Below are 17,838 nucleotides of genomic sequence, written 5' to 3' on the forward strand. Positions count from 1 at the left end.
TCATCTTGTGGTTGGTTAATTGTGGTGGTTAATTTTTACGTTTGTGTAGTGAAACAAATGCATTCGTACGTGTTAGCCTTGGGTATGTTTGTCAGAATAATGTGATGAATATTGAACAGAATCTGATTTTTTTCACAGGTCATGTGATGTTGTATTTACAGGAGAATCCATTGAATATACAAGGGAGACTGCACCTACGTTTATGAACGGTGCGGACCCACGCCCGCAGCATTCTCCAACTGATACAAACATAAAGACTTTTTACAAAAAGGACAAACTAAATGAGGAAATGTTTGCACTGCATAATTTTCACAAGGCTCTTAAGGAAAAGGAAGGGGAACACCCATGCAAATGCACAAATTGTGAAAAATCGTTCAAACAGTCATACAGCCTTAAAACACACATGAGAATTGACAATGGAGAACGCCCATACAAATGCACAGTTTGTGAAAAAAAATTTAGTCGGTCATCGAGACTTAAAGAACACATGATAATTCACAGCGGAGAGTGCCCGTACAAATGCACAATTTGTGGAAAATCCTTCCATCAGTCATCTCACCTAAAATCACATGAAAGAATACACAATGGAGAACGCCCGTTCAAATGCACAAATTGTGGAAAATCCTTCCGTCATTCATCCAGCTTTAAGATACACATGAGAATTCACAATGGCGAACGCCCATTTAAATGCTCACGTTGTGAAAAATCCTTCATTCATTCATCCAGCTTTAAGATACACATGAGACTTCACAATGGAGAACGGCCATTTAAATGCTCAAGTTGTGAAAAATCTTTCAATCAGTCATCTCACCTAAAATCACATATGGGATTACACAATGGAGAACGCCCATACAAATGCACAGTTTGTGGAAAATCATTCAATCGGTCATGTAGCTTTAAAACACACATGAGAGGTCACAGTGGAGAACGCCCATATAAATGCACAGTTTGTGAAAAATATTTCAGTGTATCATCGAGCCTTCGACATCACATGATGATTCACAGTGGAGAGTGCCCATACAAATGCTCAAGTTGTGGAAAATCTTTCAATCGAATGTGTCATCTGAAAACACACATGAGAATTCACAATGGTGAACGCCCGTACAAATGCTCAATTTGTGGAAAATCTTTTAGTCAGTCATCCAACCTTAAAAGGCACATGAGAATTCACGATGGAGAACACCGAATATAAATGCACAGTTTAAAGAGAATCATTAATTCAGTCATGCCACCTCAAAAGGCATTTTGACAATTCATAATGGAGCATGTGTGAAAAGCTGTTTATTCAGTCATCGAACTTGAAAACATAAAATAATTCGAATAGCACTTGGGAGAGCGCATACTCCCTCTGGGCTGAACAGTTTACGTTTTGTATCCCAATGATAGGGTGGAACTGCATCCGGACATTAACCAAAATGTCCACCAAATTGTCACACACCCAACCTGTCCACCGAATTTCTTCCAAATCCGTCCTTACCGTTGTGAGATATCCTGCTCACAGACAGGCAATGAAACAGACAAACAAGCAGGAGTGAAAACATCACCTCTGTCCACCTCTGTGGCTGAGGTCAATAGCAGGGGATATCAGGCATTGCCAAGTGTGGATACCCTTCACTGTCTGGCTTAGTCAGCTTTTCCCGGTGGTGGTTTTGGGACGTGTTGCACATTGAAAAGCTTTGGAGTTATTTGTCTCATGGTGATTACCTTTTGGCTGTGTGCCTGACACTCACTGTCTCCATGTGCCATGTTGGTTGTGTGCCATGTTCGGTTGTGTGCCATGTCTCACTGCCTGACCCAACATCCCAATGCACACTTTTTTTTTGGCCTTTGGTGCCCTCAAAACGGACGTTTGGCTAATGTGTGCAGTAGGTTAAACCTTGCACAGATTCTTAATTACCTACACCCAAAATTTGGGGCCTTTTGATGCAAAGGTTCGGCCGTGAAATTATAACCTATAACCGCACAAACAAACACACACATTTACAAACAAACACTTGAAATATTAATCACATTCACAGTTGGGAGAAAGATAATTGCAAACAAGAGGAATGCCCACACAAATGCAAAATATGTGGAAAATTCTTCATTATATCATTGGAGCTCAAATCACACTTAATACATCACACGAGAGAATGTGCACTCTGATGCACAAGTTGCAGAAAATGTTTGACTCAATAATGTCGCGTTAAAACACATGATAATTCACAATAGAGAATGGCCATGCAAATGCACAATTTGTGTGAAATATATTCGTTATTCATCCAACCTTAAAACACACATCAGAACTTATAATGATCAGTGTCTTTATAAATCCACAATTTGTGGAAAATCTTTCATTCATTCAGTACACCTTAAAATGCACAAGATAATTCACATGTATGAATGCCGATACAAATGTACAGTTCATGAAGAATTTTTTTAGTTGGTCATCCAATTTCAAAATGCAAATGAGAATTCATACTGGCTTTTGAGCACACTGAGCAGAGAGCCAGCAAAAAGAGGTGTGCAGTCCTGTGGGCTTTTAATTCTTTGGCACAACTCCATTGAGTGCTCTCAGTGACCCCCTATCAAGCAGTCAGCATCTTGTGGGGAAAGCAACATCGTTTGCTGCAATAAAAGATTTCCCAATAGCAGTGAACTCTCTTTAATGGAGGGCACACTTTTAAACTCGGACTTACCAAGTATTGAAAATGGGACGCAGATTCCTCCAATTGAAAAACATTTTTAAAAAAGGATATTGAATTGTCATGAAAATGCCTGTTTGAATAAAGTGACTTGTTGGAGCCATGGCCACATAGATTTATTTAAATAAGAGGAAAATGTATGCAAGAGTCACAGGATATGTCTGTTGGTGGCACTTAGTTTTTGGAAGATTCGGCACTTAGTTTTTGGTTGGATTTCTGAAGGAACAAATCTGATAATAGCTGTCACACTGATGCACTGCCGGCTTCATGGATGGACGGACGGACCATGTTTTTCGTTTTTATATTTTTAGATAACTGATCATATATCTGTGTATGCCTGGTGTGGCTTAGCTGTTTGGATGGTTGACTTGGGATCTTTGTGTCCTGATTTTAAGAACCTGTCAGCCATTGCATTAATCCCAGGTGGGGTTGACTCAGCCTGTCATCCTTCCGAGGTTGTCGAAATGATCACTGTTCTACTGGTAAAAGGGCACTGCATCAGTGGCATAACCGTGCCCTTAGCCAATGATGCTACCCACAGCCTTGTGCTGCATACATAAGAGGAGGATCGACCTGTGTTTGAAGTTACAGTTTTAAATTATACTGGCTGTCTTAAAAAAGGTGTGGAAACTAATGCTTTCACTTCATATGGACTCAATAATTCTGCCAATTCTGAATAATTGAAAAAGAAGTTAGAAGAAACAAATTGGGAAAATATTTTCGCAGTTGGACACCCGAATGAAGCTTATAATCCATTTGAAATAAGATTTTCAGACTTGTATGATAAATGTTTCCCAATTTGTAATTCTAAAATCAAACATGTAAAATTAAACCCTGGATGACTGATCGGTTGTTAAAATCGATCAAGTACAAGATGAGGTTGTGTATATATATATATATATATATATATATATATATATATATATATATATATATATATACATATATATATATATATATATATATACATATACATATATACATATATATATATATATATATATATCCTACATATACCTTCAATTGTTCACAAGCCCAAATTTAAACAATTTCAAAATAAGCTTGATATGTGGAATAAAGCGGTAAAACAAAATTGTTACAAAGAGAAGTTCTCCCAGTATAATTCAGATATCAAAGGAACCGAGTCTATAATCAATTCATTGATGAACAAAAAGATACACGATGATTTGGGGATTGCAACGGAGAAATGACAACACACACTGAAAAAATTTCTGATTTTATTTATTTATTTGTTTATTTTACGGAAATAGGTCCTTTACTGGATAGCTCAATTCCACCAAGTCAAATTGATTTTCACTGTCATTTGAATGACACTTACTTGAATTTTCCATGTTTTTTGTTACCCCTTAACTAAATTTGAAGTTTGTGATATTGTTTGTTCATATAAAAATCGCACCCATGTCTGAAGGACGTGGTGCAGTTTGGCATTTCTTTTTCTTTTTTGATGGACGGACGAATGGACACACCAAATAGTGAAGCAGCTACACTGCTGAAAAGAGAAGGACCCATTGTCTGGATGAGCTGAGTCCAAATGTAATTAAATAAGTTTTTGTGCACATTCGTAAGCCATTACGTCATATCTTCAATTTATCTTCAAACAAAGGCATTTTCCCAAGCAAATTGAAAATCGCTAAGGTCACACCAGTTTATAAAAATGGGAACAAAAGAGAACTGACAAATTACAGGCCCATATTGGTTCTTCCAATTTTTTCCAAAATTCTGGAGAGAATTGCTTATACACCATTATTCAAGTTCCTTGACAAACATAATATTCATTCCCTGTCACATTTATTTCTAAAAAAAATTTCACAATTCTCTTTTCATTCTGTCTTTCTTTTTCTTCTCTTTCATCCCTTACGCTCTTTCTCTTTCATTATCTATCTCTCCAACGAGAAGTGAATTCTTGCAGAAAGTTTTCTGTAAAGCTCACTTAGCTGTGCTTGGATGAGTTTGAGGGTTGTGGGGTAGCGGCTGAAACCCGAATGCTATCCAGGTTCCTCCTGATGACTCCATCTTTGCACTTTATTTCTTTGGGTTCCTTCTTGGTCTTCAATTTCATTATGTTTGTCCCATATCCTGATGCTGTGTGGACTGTGCTTCCCTGCTGACAGACCTCTGGTAGCTTGTACATGATGCTGCTTTGAGAATGAGGAGTTACTGCTGAAATCTATCTGTCCAGGTTCTTTCCGCCATCTTTGTTTTTGGGTTCCATCACATTTCTTTCTGAGTTTTTTTTTTTTTTCACAATTCTCTTTTCATTCCAATTCTGTCTTTTTCTTCTCTTTCATGTCTTTTTCTCTTTCTCTCTTTCATTGTCTGTCTCTCTAAGGCAGTGTTTCTCAACCTTTTTACCCTTGTGGAACCCTTGAAATAGTTTTCATTTCTCAGGGAACCCCTGCATAAAAATTATTATATACCATTATTAATATCTACCTCTTTTATATTTTTATCGTAGTTCACGTGGTAAATATAATATTTATTTTTTTTCGGATACCTGGTTTAAGGAAAAAAATGACCCCCTTTTTGTCAAATTTATTGGCAATGAAAAAAAAACCATACTGCTCATTTATGAGACCTCACACCGAGGTTTTAATTCACAAAAAAAATTTTTTTTTTTTTTGTTTGAAAGTGTTTGTCAACCCCGAGTCTGTTTGACAATTAAAAAACACACCTCATGTAACTTGATCAACAAAACTTCAACAAATAAAGGTAAACAGAAGAACTAACACACAGAGAGAGAGAGACAGAGAGAGAGAGAGACAGAGAGACAGAGAGAGAGACAGAGAGAGAGACAGAGAGAGAGACAGAGAGAGAGACAGAGAGAGAGACAGAGAGAGAGACAGACAGAGAGAGACAGACAGACAGAGAGAGACAGACAGACAGAGAGAGAGAGACAGAGAGAGAGAGAGACAGAGAGAGAGAGACAGAGAGAGAGAGAGAGACAGAGAGAGAGAGACAGACAGACAGACAGACAGACTTCGCGCTAGGAAGCACAGAGAAGATAGATGGACACCGTGCATGTGTCCCGTACTTGAGTCAGTCACTCAATGATACACGAATCCGCCGCGTGCAGGACGTCCACTAACTAGTGAGGGCGGTTTCACACTGGCTCCATATAGACATCGTTAAATACATTCCCTATGGTTGTTATAATTGTAAATAATATCAGAGGTTGAAGCCTCTATTATAATAACCAAGGAGTTTCCAACACTATGCCTTGCGTGTCTAGTAAAATTACAAATATTAAATCAAACAAAAACTACTCAAAAATACATTAACCTATTTATTACTGTTTCTTGCGGAACCCCTAGCGACCTCTTGCGGAACCCTCGGGTTCCGAGGAACCCCGGTTGAGAAACACTGCTCTAAGGAGAAGTGAATTCTTGCAGAAATTCTGTATGGCTCACTTGGCTGCACCTGGATGGGTTTGAGGGTTGTGTAGTCGTGGCTGAAACCAGATTCCTATCCAGGTTCCTCCTGATGACTCCATCTTTCTTTTTTACCTCTTCAGGTTCCTTCTTGGTCTTCCATTTGATGATACTACAATGGAATCAGGGGTGTTACATGTGACTGATTTTAGAGCTATCTTAGCAATCATTCTCAATGTAAGTACGTATAAATCCTCTCCGTCAGAGTTTAACCAAGCTACATGTGGCATTCCCCAAGGTTCTTTGCTTGATATATTACTGTTTATTTTGTATGTTAATGACATTCAATAATAATTATTTTCTATGCTGACGACACATATTTTGTATTGTGGTAAAAAATTTCATTCCTTATTTGATGTGTAAATGAGAATCCCTGAAAAGTATGTGATTGGTTTAAAGCTAATAGATTGTTAACTCAAATAAATGTAATTACTTTGTCTTTCGTAGAAAATTAAAATGTACTGATTTGGCTACTGCAAATGTTTGTATTAATTCTGATTCAATTTTTTTTGAGAGTTGAAGAGACCAAGTTTTTCATTGATTCAAAACGTTCTTGAAAATATATTTATGAAATCGCAAATAAAGTCACAAAAAATATTGGCACAATCTATAGATTGACTTATTTGCTCCCAAATACAATACTTATATTGCTTTGTTGTTCACTTGTACTTCTATATCTTTCATCATGTAATTTATACTGGTGAAATACATTTCAATCACATATAAATAAATTGGTAATATTGCAGAAAAAAATCATTAAAATCATATCGACAGAACCTCCAAGAACTTGTACAAACCAATGATTTCATCATTTAAATATTTTGAAATTGTGAGATGTCGCATCACATCAGCAAAGTATTTTCACGTATAAATGCATTAATACATTACTTCCTTCTAAATTTGGGATCTTCTTGAATTTAATTCTGAAATTCATAAGCATGATATGAGATTCGCCACTGATATTCATTTTCTGAAATCCAGAACCCTTGCTTTTCAACATAATTAATATTCGTTTCTATGGCCACAACCTATGGAATGAATTTCCAGATGGGAAAAAATATGTTCGTCATTTAATAATTTCTCATTGGAACTTCAGCAATATTTTCTCTCGTGGTATTGTACATCGGTCCTTTGAGAAATCTATTCTATATTTGTCTTGAATTTTCACACTGGTGCTTTCCATTCATTTATTGATGTCCTGATGCACTCATTCATCCTGTCAAATTGTTTTCCCATGAATACATTTTTAGATCCTCGTGGAGGATCTCTAAGTCTTTCTCACATTGTTGTTCTTCATCTTCTTCTTGTGGACGTTTTTGTTTCACAGCCTACAGTTTTGATCGAAACTTTCTGGAACTTGACATATATATGTAAAAATACCCTGCGCAGACAGTAACAATCTCCGATTTTGAAAATTCCTCCTAGAAAAAAAAGTTATGACGTCAAAATATCTCCGCTAATGGAAATCGCCTAAAAATTATCTCTGAAACTAGGCAAGCTTTTTGAATTCTGTTTGCGGGACTCGAACAGGGCATTTGCAGAGATTAATTACCGCACATATGATACATCACTATGATGTCATATCAATTTTTATGATGTCATTCATATTTTTTGTTTCACAACCCAGAGTTTTCATCGGATCTTCGTGAAACTTGCCATGTATATGCAGAAAGCCCACGCGCAGGCAATAACCATCTCCGATTTTGGAAATTCTTCCGAGATATATTTCTGAATATCACTGCATATGATACTGTGTGTTGAAGAGTTGGGTGTGTGAATTGGCAGATCAACATGAGGATGTTAACTTTGCTTGGTCACATCTGACTGCTGATACAGCGCGACCACACACGCGGTAAGTATTGGTCGCCCGAGAACGTCAATCAGGACCCCCGGAGAAACAGGCGGTGGCCCGAGCCCTCTACCCAAGGGCTAGGTCGTAACAACTGCACCGTACATAATAAAGTTGGTTATATTTGATCACCTTGGTACGTAATAAATAAACGACAGGTACATTCACGTTTTAAATTGTGACCAAAACCAATCATTCTGAAATAAACGGGCAGACTTGATGTTCATTCACAAGCTTCATGAGAATGGTCCAAGTTCTTCATGCCACGAAATGAACAATATCTGTTCTTGAACTTTATTGTGAAAAGGAAAGTGTTATAGTTACTATGATAAATTTTCGATTGAAAAACTATCCCACAAAAGGTGAAAAACATGATAGTTTTCGCTCTGAAACCAAGATGGTGCCCGGTAGCTACATCGCGGTCTGTGTGCTGTGAATATCAATGAGCACTCTATTTATTTTCAGTTCCGTGGTCGAGGCTCGTGGAGGAGCTCGAACAAAAAACAAATCAGAACAGAAGAAAAACAAGAGGAAAAAGAGGGAGGGGAAGTCACTTCACTGAAGAAATGAGGGACAACCCAGAGAAAAGCATCTTGTCGTCTGACAACCAGGTGGAGAAGGAACAACAGCACCAACAACACCAACACCAATACCACCACACCTTTCAGTGGTGTTGAACCATTGAACTGTTCATAAAACTGAAGATTATGAGAGGTGCGAATTTTTAGGCCCCAAGCGCCATCTTTGGAATCCCCCTTACAGCAAACATATTTCGATTCGTGTGATAAATTAAAAAAGATCATGAATATTGAATGTGAATTTTGAGTTGAAAGTCAAAGTCGATGTGAACACTTTCTCACATAAACATAACGCAACGTGGGACGTGGTCAATCATTCACTGGGCCGAGCAAGATGGCGGCGTGTGCGGAGAAAAAGGCCCGTGCGGTGGCGACACAATGGCGCGTACAACGTGAATAGACATAATCCTTCCAGTCTGAAACTGAAAACTGCACAGTTCAATGTGTTGAACTCTCCAAATACCTCCGGGGGTGCATCTTCTAGCTTGGCATGTCGAATCTTCTTTTTCCCATTGTGTTTTTTTAAGCGTTGGATATTTTTGTATGGAATGATTTTTATACGGATTCTCAGCTGGAAGTAATACTATGGTAATTCACGTTAGTGAGGGTGAGAAAAATATTGAGAGGGATTCGAGAAATGTAATATGTAATAGGAAAGAGAAGAAGAAGATTCGTCCGTGGATCAAGCGTGGTTCCGTGTCCCTGGGATACCCACGGCGAAGGAAACATTTTCCAAAGCGAGTTGTGAGGACTGAGTCGGGTAAGTGTTTTACACATTTCTGTTTTAAAACATCTCTGTGAGGATTTAAGCTCGTGGTACAGATTATAACATGTTTGTTAAATATATATTTTATTATATACTATTCGGAACGAACGAAGAAGGTTCATTGTTTGAGAAATGGGAGACGCTGAAGGACGGTGTTTTGTGATGACGTCATCAATTTAACCCCTTCATGAAGAATCTGAACCGCGATCTATTCTCGGGGTTTGAAGGGGAGTAAATGTAAAACAGGTAATCTGAGGGAAACCAAGGGAGATGAGATGGGGTAAAGGTAGGAGGGGAAATATGTAAACTGGAGGAAACAAAGGGGTGAAGAAGTAAGTTTTCAGCTTGGGAAATTTACGGGGTACTCAGCTCCAGGCCCAGGTGAGTTTACCTCTGGGATGTTGAGGGAGGTCGTGGAGCAGATTCGTGAGATATCAATGGGTAATGTTCGTTGCAATCAGGACTGATACCAGATAATGGAGAAGTTATAATAATAATAAATATTAAAATATTTTTGTTTATTTATTATTATTTATTGTTTACATTGTCGAGGCTCATGAGAGCGAACACACAACGCAAAAAAGGGGGGTGGGAGAGGGAAGGACAAAACTGTGGGGAACAGAGACATTAAATCTGTGAAAGGGGGAGGGATGGGGCGGGGAACACGTGGTAAACAAGATGGACATTTCAGGGACTTTCAGAACTTTACACGACAGGGAACTTTTGGGAAGGAAGGTAGGGAATTTGAAGGAGGTGGGTTTGGGGTGGATTAACGGGGGTAGAAAAGATCGTGGTTTTGGATGGGGGTGGTGGTGAACAGCTGTTTTGAAGACCTGGAGGGAAGAATAGGATTGAAGAGAGTGAGGGAGTTTATTCCAAAGGCGGGAAAAAGAGGAATGAAGGAGTAAAGGTGAGCAGTGGTTCCTGATTTTGGTAGTTTTACCACAAGGGGTTGCTGGTGGACCTTGAGCGCCCTGCGGAAATATGGTGGGGACAAATCGCACACACAGCAGGGGGGGGGGCGAGACCGGCGAGGAGACTGTAGAAGACAGAAAGACCACTGACCTACCTGCAGTGAGAGGCCCAAAGACTCGGACTCACCTCGGGAGATACCAATGATCATAAATGCCTTGGATTCCACAATGTGAAGCTGAGAGGGGAGAGCAGTACTCCATCAGGCTGCGGACAAAAGCTTTGTGTGTGGTCAGGAGCTCAGGTGGGCCGAGGAAGGACTTTGCACGATGGAGGATTCCCAGTCGGCAACTGCCTTTGGAGACCAATTTGGAAATGTGGCTTTCCCAAGAAAGATCATGGCAGATAGTGAGACCCAGAAGCTTGAAAGAAAGGACTTCTTCCAGAGGATTGTTGAGAAAGTAGATGGGGGGGGGGGGTTCCAAACAGTCCTTTCAGAGAGACATAGTGTGAGTGTGAGATTTGTTTTTTTTTTGAGAAGAAAGAGGAGGAAAAAAAAATTTGAGAGGAAAGCAGGCGGCCCCCGTCCCCCCCCTCCCCCGAACGAATGGTGCCACCGCGGTGGATGTCACCCTGCGAGGGAAGAGGAAGAAAGCCACGGCGGTGCGAGCGTCACCGATTGAGCGGAAGACCCTTCCTTCCGGAAGTTTCCAGCATGTTCTGGAAGGAGGGGCGGGAGTTGAGAGGGGGCGGAGCTTTGTGAAAAAGGGGGCAGAACGCGAGCGCAAGGGCCGGGGCTTGCTGAAAAAATAGGGGCGGAACGAAAACGCGAAGGACAGTGAAGTTGAGTTTTAGGTTGAACGCGAACGAGTGAGGAGAGCTCGGCGGGAAAAGGGTGAACGCGAGCGAGTGAGGAGAGCTCGGCGGGAAAGGGGCGAACGCAAGCGAGTGAGGAGAGCTCGGCGGGAAAGGGGCGAACGCAAGCGAGTGAGGAGAGCTCGGCGGGAAAGGGGCGAACGCAAGCGAGTGAGGAGAGCTCGGCGGAAAAGGCGAACGCGAGCGAGTGAGGAGAGCTCGGCGGAAAAGGCGAACGCGAGCGAGTGAGGAGAGCTCGGCGGGAAAGGTTGAACGCGAACACGAGAGATTGAGGAGAGCTCGGCGGGAAAGAGGCGAACGCGAGCGAGTGAGGAGAGCTCGGCGGGAAAAGGGCGAACACGAGCGAGTGAGGAGAGCTCGGCGGGAAAAGGGCGAACACGAGCGAGTGAGGAGAGCTCGGCGGAAAAGGCGAACGCGAGCGAGTGAGGAGAGCTCGGCGGAAAAGGCGAACGCGAGCGAGTGAGGAGAGCTCGGCGGAAAAGGCGAACGCGAGCGAGTGAGGAGAGCTCGGCGGGAAAGGTTGAACGCGAACACGAGAGATTGAGGAGAGCTCGGCGGGAAAGAGGCGAACGCGAGCGAGTGAGGAGAGCTCGGCGGGAAAAGGGCGAACACGAGCGAGTGAGGAGAGCTCGGCGGGAAAAGGGCGAACACGAGCGAGTGAGGAGAGCTCGGCAGGAAAAGGGCGAACACGAGCGAGTGAGGAGAGCTCGGCGGGAAAGGGGCGAACGCGAGCGAGTGAGGAGAGCTCGGCGGGAAAGGGGTGAACGCAAGCGAGTGAGGAGAGCTTGGCGGGAAAGGGGCGAACGCAAGCGAGTGAGGAGAGCTCGGTGGAAAAGGCAAACAAGAGCGAGTGAGGAGAGCTCGGCGGGAAAGGTTGAACGCGAACACGAGAGATTGAGGAGAGCTCGGCGGGAAAGAGGCGAACGCGAGCGAGTGAGGAGAGCTCGGCGGGAAAAGGGCGAACACGAGCGAGTGAGGAGAGCTCGGTGGGAAAGGTCGAACGCGAGAGAGTGAGGAGAGCTCGGCGGAAAAGGCTGAACACGAGTGCGGAGAGCTGAGTGGAGTTCCTGAGGAGAAGCGCGAGCGGACGCGGAGGCTCGCGGACTAGACCTCGCTCGCCGGACCGTGCTGGTTGGGTCGCTCCGGACCGAGGGCGCCTTGAGGGGATCGGCAGTGCTGGCGGAGCCGGATCACGGTGGACACCAGCTTGGGGAGCTCCCTATGGTCACGCTCTTTCAATCATTTCTTTTGGGTTTTTGTATGAATGGTGTGGCGCCGTGTCCTGTAAAGTAGAATAGTTTAAGTGACTGTGCTGTGAATAATTGCTTATTCGGTTTTAACTCTTTCCCTGCTTTCTTTTGCTGTAAATACGTGCTTCCGTGTGTCGCGCATTAAATGTGCTTGGTCAGTTGTTCCCCTGTTTCGCTTCGTCCTTTCCTCCGATGAAAGTTCCATATTGCATCACGTAAGGGATTGGTAGTGGCTGTAGACACCCAATAAATAATCTGAACCGTCGAGGTCAACAATAACTCCGCTCGGTTATCCCTGCAGCACGGAACGAGCCGCTTAAGCGGTTTGTGTCCGAGAAGTCGACCTGCGTCGTGGTAGAACTCCTCGGTACGCTACCCGCGCGGGTACTTAGGTATATCAACATTCGGCGATTCACCCTATTTCGCGCGGGTAGAATGCGGACTGGGTTGTGGTGAGGTTAAACCCCCACCCGTGACTGGCTCTTGGCGGTAGTTCCAGGAGGGTCACGACTGAATTGTCCGTTCCGGTGGGCGACGCGTCGCGATTCGAGTTACGTGGTCGATCGCACACCGGATGGGCCAAAATTCGTAACAATACAATACAAACCCTGCTCCTGTCTCTGTGCTGTTCCTCTCCCTATTTCACTCGTTAAATTATATCCAGAGATTGAATTAATGTGGGTTGATGTAACGGAGGCCAAGTTGGTATTTGGGCCAAGTTGTCTCCGGCATCAAAGTTTCTTGTATAACTTGTCTTTCCGTCGGGGCTCAAGGGAGATATTGGAGAACCGTTGACCTTTCCGCGCCATGGGGAAGGTATTGGAACTGATGAGAAGCCATTTTTAGCTTGCCTGTTCGAAGAACAGAGAGCTATAGCGATACTCCCGGGCCCCGGCGTGAGCGTGAGCTCAAGCGTCAGCGTGAGCGAGAGCGTGAAAATGTTAACATTTTTGGTGAAAGTTATTTTTTCCTTTCTAATGTTTTTATCTACCATCACTATTTTTTTATATGCCTGATATGTATGTATGTATATATATATATATATATATATATATATATATATATATATATATATATATATATATATATATATATGTATATATATATATATATATATATATATATATATATATATATATATATATATATATATATATATTGTTGCGGATTTCGCGCCCGCCGGCGTGCGAACGGCCACGTAACTCGAATCGCGGCACGTCGCCCACCGGACGGACAATCCAGTCGTGACCCTCTCGGACTAACGCCGGGAACCAGTCACGGGTGGACCTTTCAGTCTCACCGCGATCGAGCCAATCAGCCCCCGCGTGGGATAGGGTTGCTCGCCAAATTCGAACTACCTAAGTACCCACGCGGAGGGTAGACCGGGCGATCGCACCTCGCCGCAGGTCGACTTCGGACACGGGCCACTTAAGCGACCCGTTCCGTACTATCAGAATAACCGAGCGGTGTTATCGTCGACCTCGACGGTTCGATTAATTATCGGGCGTACTCAGCCCACTACCAACCCTTTACGTGAAGCAAGATGGGGGTTCAATGGGGAAAAAGACGAAGCGAAGCGGGAAACAGTTCAACAATAAAGCACATTTATTCGCGGCACACGGGAAGCACACAAATACAATTCCACCAAATGCACACAAAACAGAACACACAATTCCATTTACACAAAAAGCAAACATAAAAGTGAAAACACAGTGCAGAGCTAATTCCGACTACCGAGCACACGGCAACACTTATACAATTCTACTTCACAGACGGCGCCGACAACACATACCCAAAACCAAGGAAAAGAAATACCCTCAAGAATGAGGTAGGCCTGGGGCCGAGACCAGGTCGGGCCTACCCGTCTGGTGATGAGACGCGGAGCGGCGATGGCCCCGCAACCCGCGGGCCTCGTGGACAGTGCCTGGCAGGGGGTGGGAACGGGGCCCCCTTGGTCGCACTATCTCAGCGCGGGGGGAAACAGGAGGGGGTTGCTGATGCTCGGGGTATAGAGGATCTTTATTATGTGCGCGACGAGCGTCTCCACCTCGGCCAGGTCGCGCTGCCGGCCTCCCAGGGGTGCAGCTCCCTGCACGACGCGAGCACCCCCTCGTCCGGTGTCGCCGCCTTTCCACAGCTCGTCCCCTCCGTTCCGACTTCAACGCACACGACGAGCAGCTCCACCGCCCGCGAAGTCTTGACCCTCTGCTTCCGACTCTCCCTCGCCTCGTTCCGACCTTTACTCGTTCCCGTTCTGCTGACTCCCTCGTTCCTCGTTCCGACTTTTACGACTCTTTTTGACTGACGAACACCGTCCTTTTATCCCCCCGTAACTTCGCCTTTGACCCCCTCCCTTTGACCTTTCACCCCGCTCCCCATTGGCCCGAGAAAAAGTGGGCGTGAAGGCTTTTTGATCCACAAATTTGCATATATCGATCGCCCTGGGGGCGGGGCCAATTCGCCCCTCGCTCACCGATTGGACGGCAAAAAGTGGGCGTGTGTCGTTTTGGATCCGTTTTTGAAGCAGAAAATCCGTGATTTTGTACACGCTGTTCAACGTGCGCCCTGCACGAGTCCAGCATCGGTGCCCATGAGTGGCGCGAGATGACGGTGATGCGATGGTGGCGAGTTGCGACGGTAAAGGTCATGGCGGTTGTGGTGAAGCGGCGTTGTGGTTGGTGGTTGTTGTTGTGGTTGTGATGGTGGCGATTGGTCCAAAATAAAGATAGTAAAAGAAAAACGGCTATCCTGAAGAGTCGCAGCACGTATAAATGACATGTATTCCCACTAGACAACGGGTTTGGGCCTAACTACACATGCACTTACCGAGATACCTCACCTAAGGGACCTGAATGGTGGTTTGCGAATCTGGTAACCACAACAATATATATATATATATATATATATATATATATATATATATATATATATATAATATTTGGGTGTATTATGTGTCGTCCGTCTGTCTGTCTGTCTGTCTGTCTGTCCGTCCGTCCATCCGTTCCTGTCCGCACTCTAACTCCCAAAGTTTTAAACTTTCACGTTTCATATTTGGTACATAGGTACAGACTGTGGAGACGGTGTGTCGTGACATACGTTCGTCATCTAAAGTGGTTGCCATAGCAACCAGGATGCTGTTTTCCATCCGTTCCTGTCCGCACTCTAACTCCCAAAGTTTTCAGATTTCACGTTTCATATTTGGTACCTCGGTACAGACCGTGGAGACGGTATGTTGCGACATCCGTTCGTTATCTAAAGTGGTTGCCATGGCAACCAGGATGCTGTTTTCCATCCGCTCCGGTCCGCACTCCAACGCGCAAAGTTTTCACGTTTCATATTTGGTACATAGGTACAGACTGTGGAGACGGTGTGTCGTGATGTACGTTCGTCATCTAAAGTGGTTGCCATGGCAACCAGGATGCTGTTTTCCATCCGTTGCTGTCCGCACTCGAACTCCCAAAGTTTTAAACTTTCACGTTTCATATTTGGTACCTCGGTACAGACTGTGGAGACGGTGTGTTGCGACATACGTTTGTTATCTAAAGTGTTTGCCATGGCAACCAGGATGCTGTTTTCCACGTCGTAGCACAATTCTGTATATACCTTCTTGTTCGGGCGTATATTGTGCTCACTTGCGCTCCTGTTACTGATTACAATATACATATACATTTATTGCTTTAAAATTATTAGGATCAGACTTCATTGCAATGCTTTATGAAAAATATTAATAATTATTCGACTTGTCTTTTAAAAACGATAAATGTATAAACAGGCGCGCATTGGGTGGCTTTGACACCAACTCTGGTGTATATTAATGCAAGATAGCCAGTATGGGTTTGCTAAAGGAAAATCATATTTTAAAAAATTGTTGTATTTCTTTGAGGCTATTTCCAATTGTGTCAATGAAGCAAAAGTAGTGCTTGCAGCATACCTCGACTTCTGCAAGACATTTCTTGAATTGCTATACAAGAGAGGGTGTTCATTCGGGTTGGATCTGGCAGAGTTTTCAGTCCAGTGGCGAAATGGAGCAAGAACTGGCTTGGGGGGGAAGTAAGAAAAGGATGGTTGGTAGTGGGAGGATGTTAACCTGGGAGGTTATCAGTAATGGAGTACCTCACAGATCGCTAGGGTCATGTTTGTAATTTCTAGCAATGACATGCACGGAAGAAATAGTACGGGGACGTACAATCGCCCATGATGCACAGGTGTCTGAGGGATATTTTGGTTTGTTTCAAGAAGGGATATGAGGGTTTCTGGGTATACAGGTGTTTCCAGAAGGTTTTTAGGTATGAGGGATATTTGGGTATACTTGCAAGTGTTAACACCCCACAATTCTGCCCATTTCTCTGTTGCTGAACATTTGGAATGTGGTGAGTCTTCTTGCTCCTTCCTGTGCAAATATACTCATTGAATTTCCAAAGAAACTTGACGATCCTACAGTGTTCAAACTAGATAACGATATAAATTGTCTTCATTTTAATCATTAATACAGGTGACTCAGTACTACTTACCAGTCTGATGAACATGAACTGAATTCCCATGGACATGTTCCAGAGCAACGTTGTAGTGCCATCAGATGTTCTTAAAAGTGGATTCCTTATCTATTACCTGAAAGTTAGTGATGTGGGAAATCTGTCTACATATTTACAAATGTGCTGCATGGATTAGTCCTTCATACACATCCCCCGTGCTTGTTTGTAAGGCCTTCTCACCATTAAATGCCTTCATCTTAAAATTGTTGAACAAGCTCAGATTTTATATCAACATCTAAACTTTTGTATGTTTGAAATGTGGCCGAATCAAAATTTATCATCAACATGTAATACAATTACCTTATTGTCTGAAGAACTTGCAACATGTATAATTTATTTTGGGAGTGCCACAGGTGCGCATGTGTGCGTGGTGAATGTTTAAAGTGCTGCAAGTTATTTGGCCAGAGAATAAGGTCTCAAGTGCAGAGGTGCTTCACATGTTGGTACTGTGTTGGATCAAGGTGCTCAGGGGGGAGCAAACATCATGAAGAGTGGTACGTTTACTGCCTTTATAAAGGTTCACCCACCATGCATGCTGAAGTTGGCTGTTGGAAGGATTCCTGTGGTGTGCAGCCGGAATGGGAACAGTCGACTACGCTCAGGCGTGGAATGAAGGTTGAGGAGATGGAAGGATCTTCTGAGATTCTGCAGATAAAAATAGAGGATGTGAACTCCTTTCGTCTGGACGAGGAGCAAAGCATCCAGTTGAATGGTGAGTTGTGTGATTTATATCACTTCTGATGGGATCTGTTTGTCTCGTGCCAAGTTTTTTTATTTTTTTTTGTGTACATGATAAAGGCTCGTGGTAGACCTTGAGCAGAATGGAGAGGAATAAAATGGAAATGGGGAAATGTGGTTTCCCAAAGAAAGATAGCTGATATTGAAATGCAAAAGTTTGAGTGACTGAACTTCTCCATGAGGATTGCTAAGAAAGGAGATGGC

At 43.2% G+C, this 17,838-nt stretch overlaps 2 protein-coding genes across 5 annotated transcripts in view; both read left to right on the forward strand.

Moving 5' to 3' along the window:
- Positions 1-2,783, forward strand: part of LOC147009486 (uncharacterized) — a 30,015-nt gene extending 27,232 nt beyond the window's left edge. For both annotated transcript variants that reach the window (XM_085862079.1, XM_085862078.1), the window contains exon 4: positions 162-2,783. In XM_085862079.1, the coding sequence (XP_085718205.1) occupies positions 162-1,192 (1,031 nt within the window). In that variant the 3' untranslated portion in view covers positions 1,193-2,783. The remainder of the gene's footprint in view (positions 1-161) is intronic.
- A 5,787-nt stretch (positions 2,784-8,570) lies between these two features.
- Positions 8,571-17,838, forward strand: part of LOC147009487 (zinc finger BED domain-containing protein 5-like) — a 125,481-nt gene continuing 116,213 nt past the window's right edge. Inside the window, exons 1-2 of one of the 3 annotated variants that reach the window (XM_085861769.1) lie at positions 8,571-9,320; positions 17,414-17,608. In XM_085861769.1, coding sequence (XP_085717895.1) covers positions 9,146-9,320; positions 17,414-17,608 — 370 coding nt within the window. In that variant the 5' untranslated portion in view covers positions 8,571-9,145. The remainder of the gene's footprint in view (positions 9,321-17,413; positions 17,609-17,838) is intronic. The other 2 variants (XM_085861771.1, XM_085861770.1) reach the window with 2 other exon arrangements.

Source organism: Eptatretus burgeri, chromosome 17 (assembly GCF_056783735.1).
Source record: "Eptatretus burgeri isolate ZD-2024b chromosome 17, Ebu_testis_v1, whole genome shotgun sequence".
Taxonomy (NCBI): domain Eukaryota; kingdom Metazoa; phylum Chordata; class Myxini; order Myxiniformes; family Myxinidae; genus Eptatretus; species Eptatretus burgeri.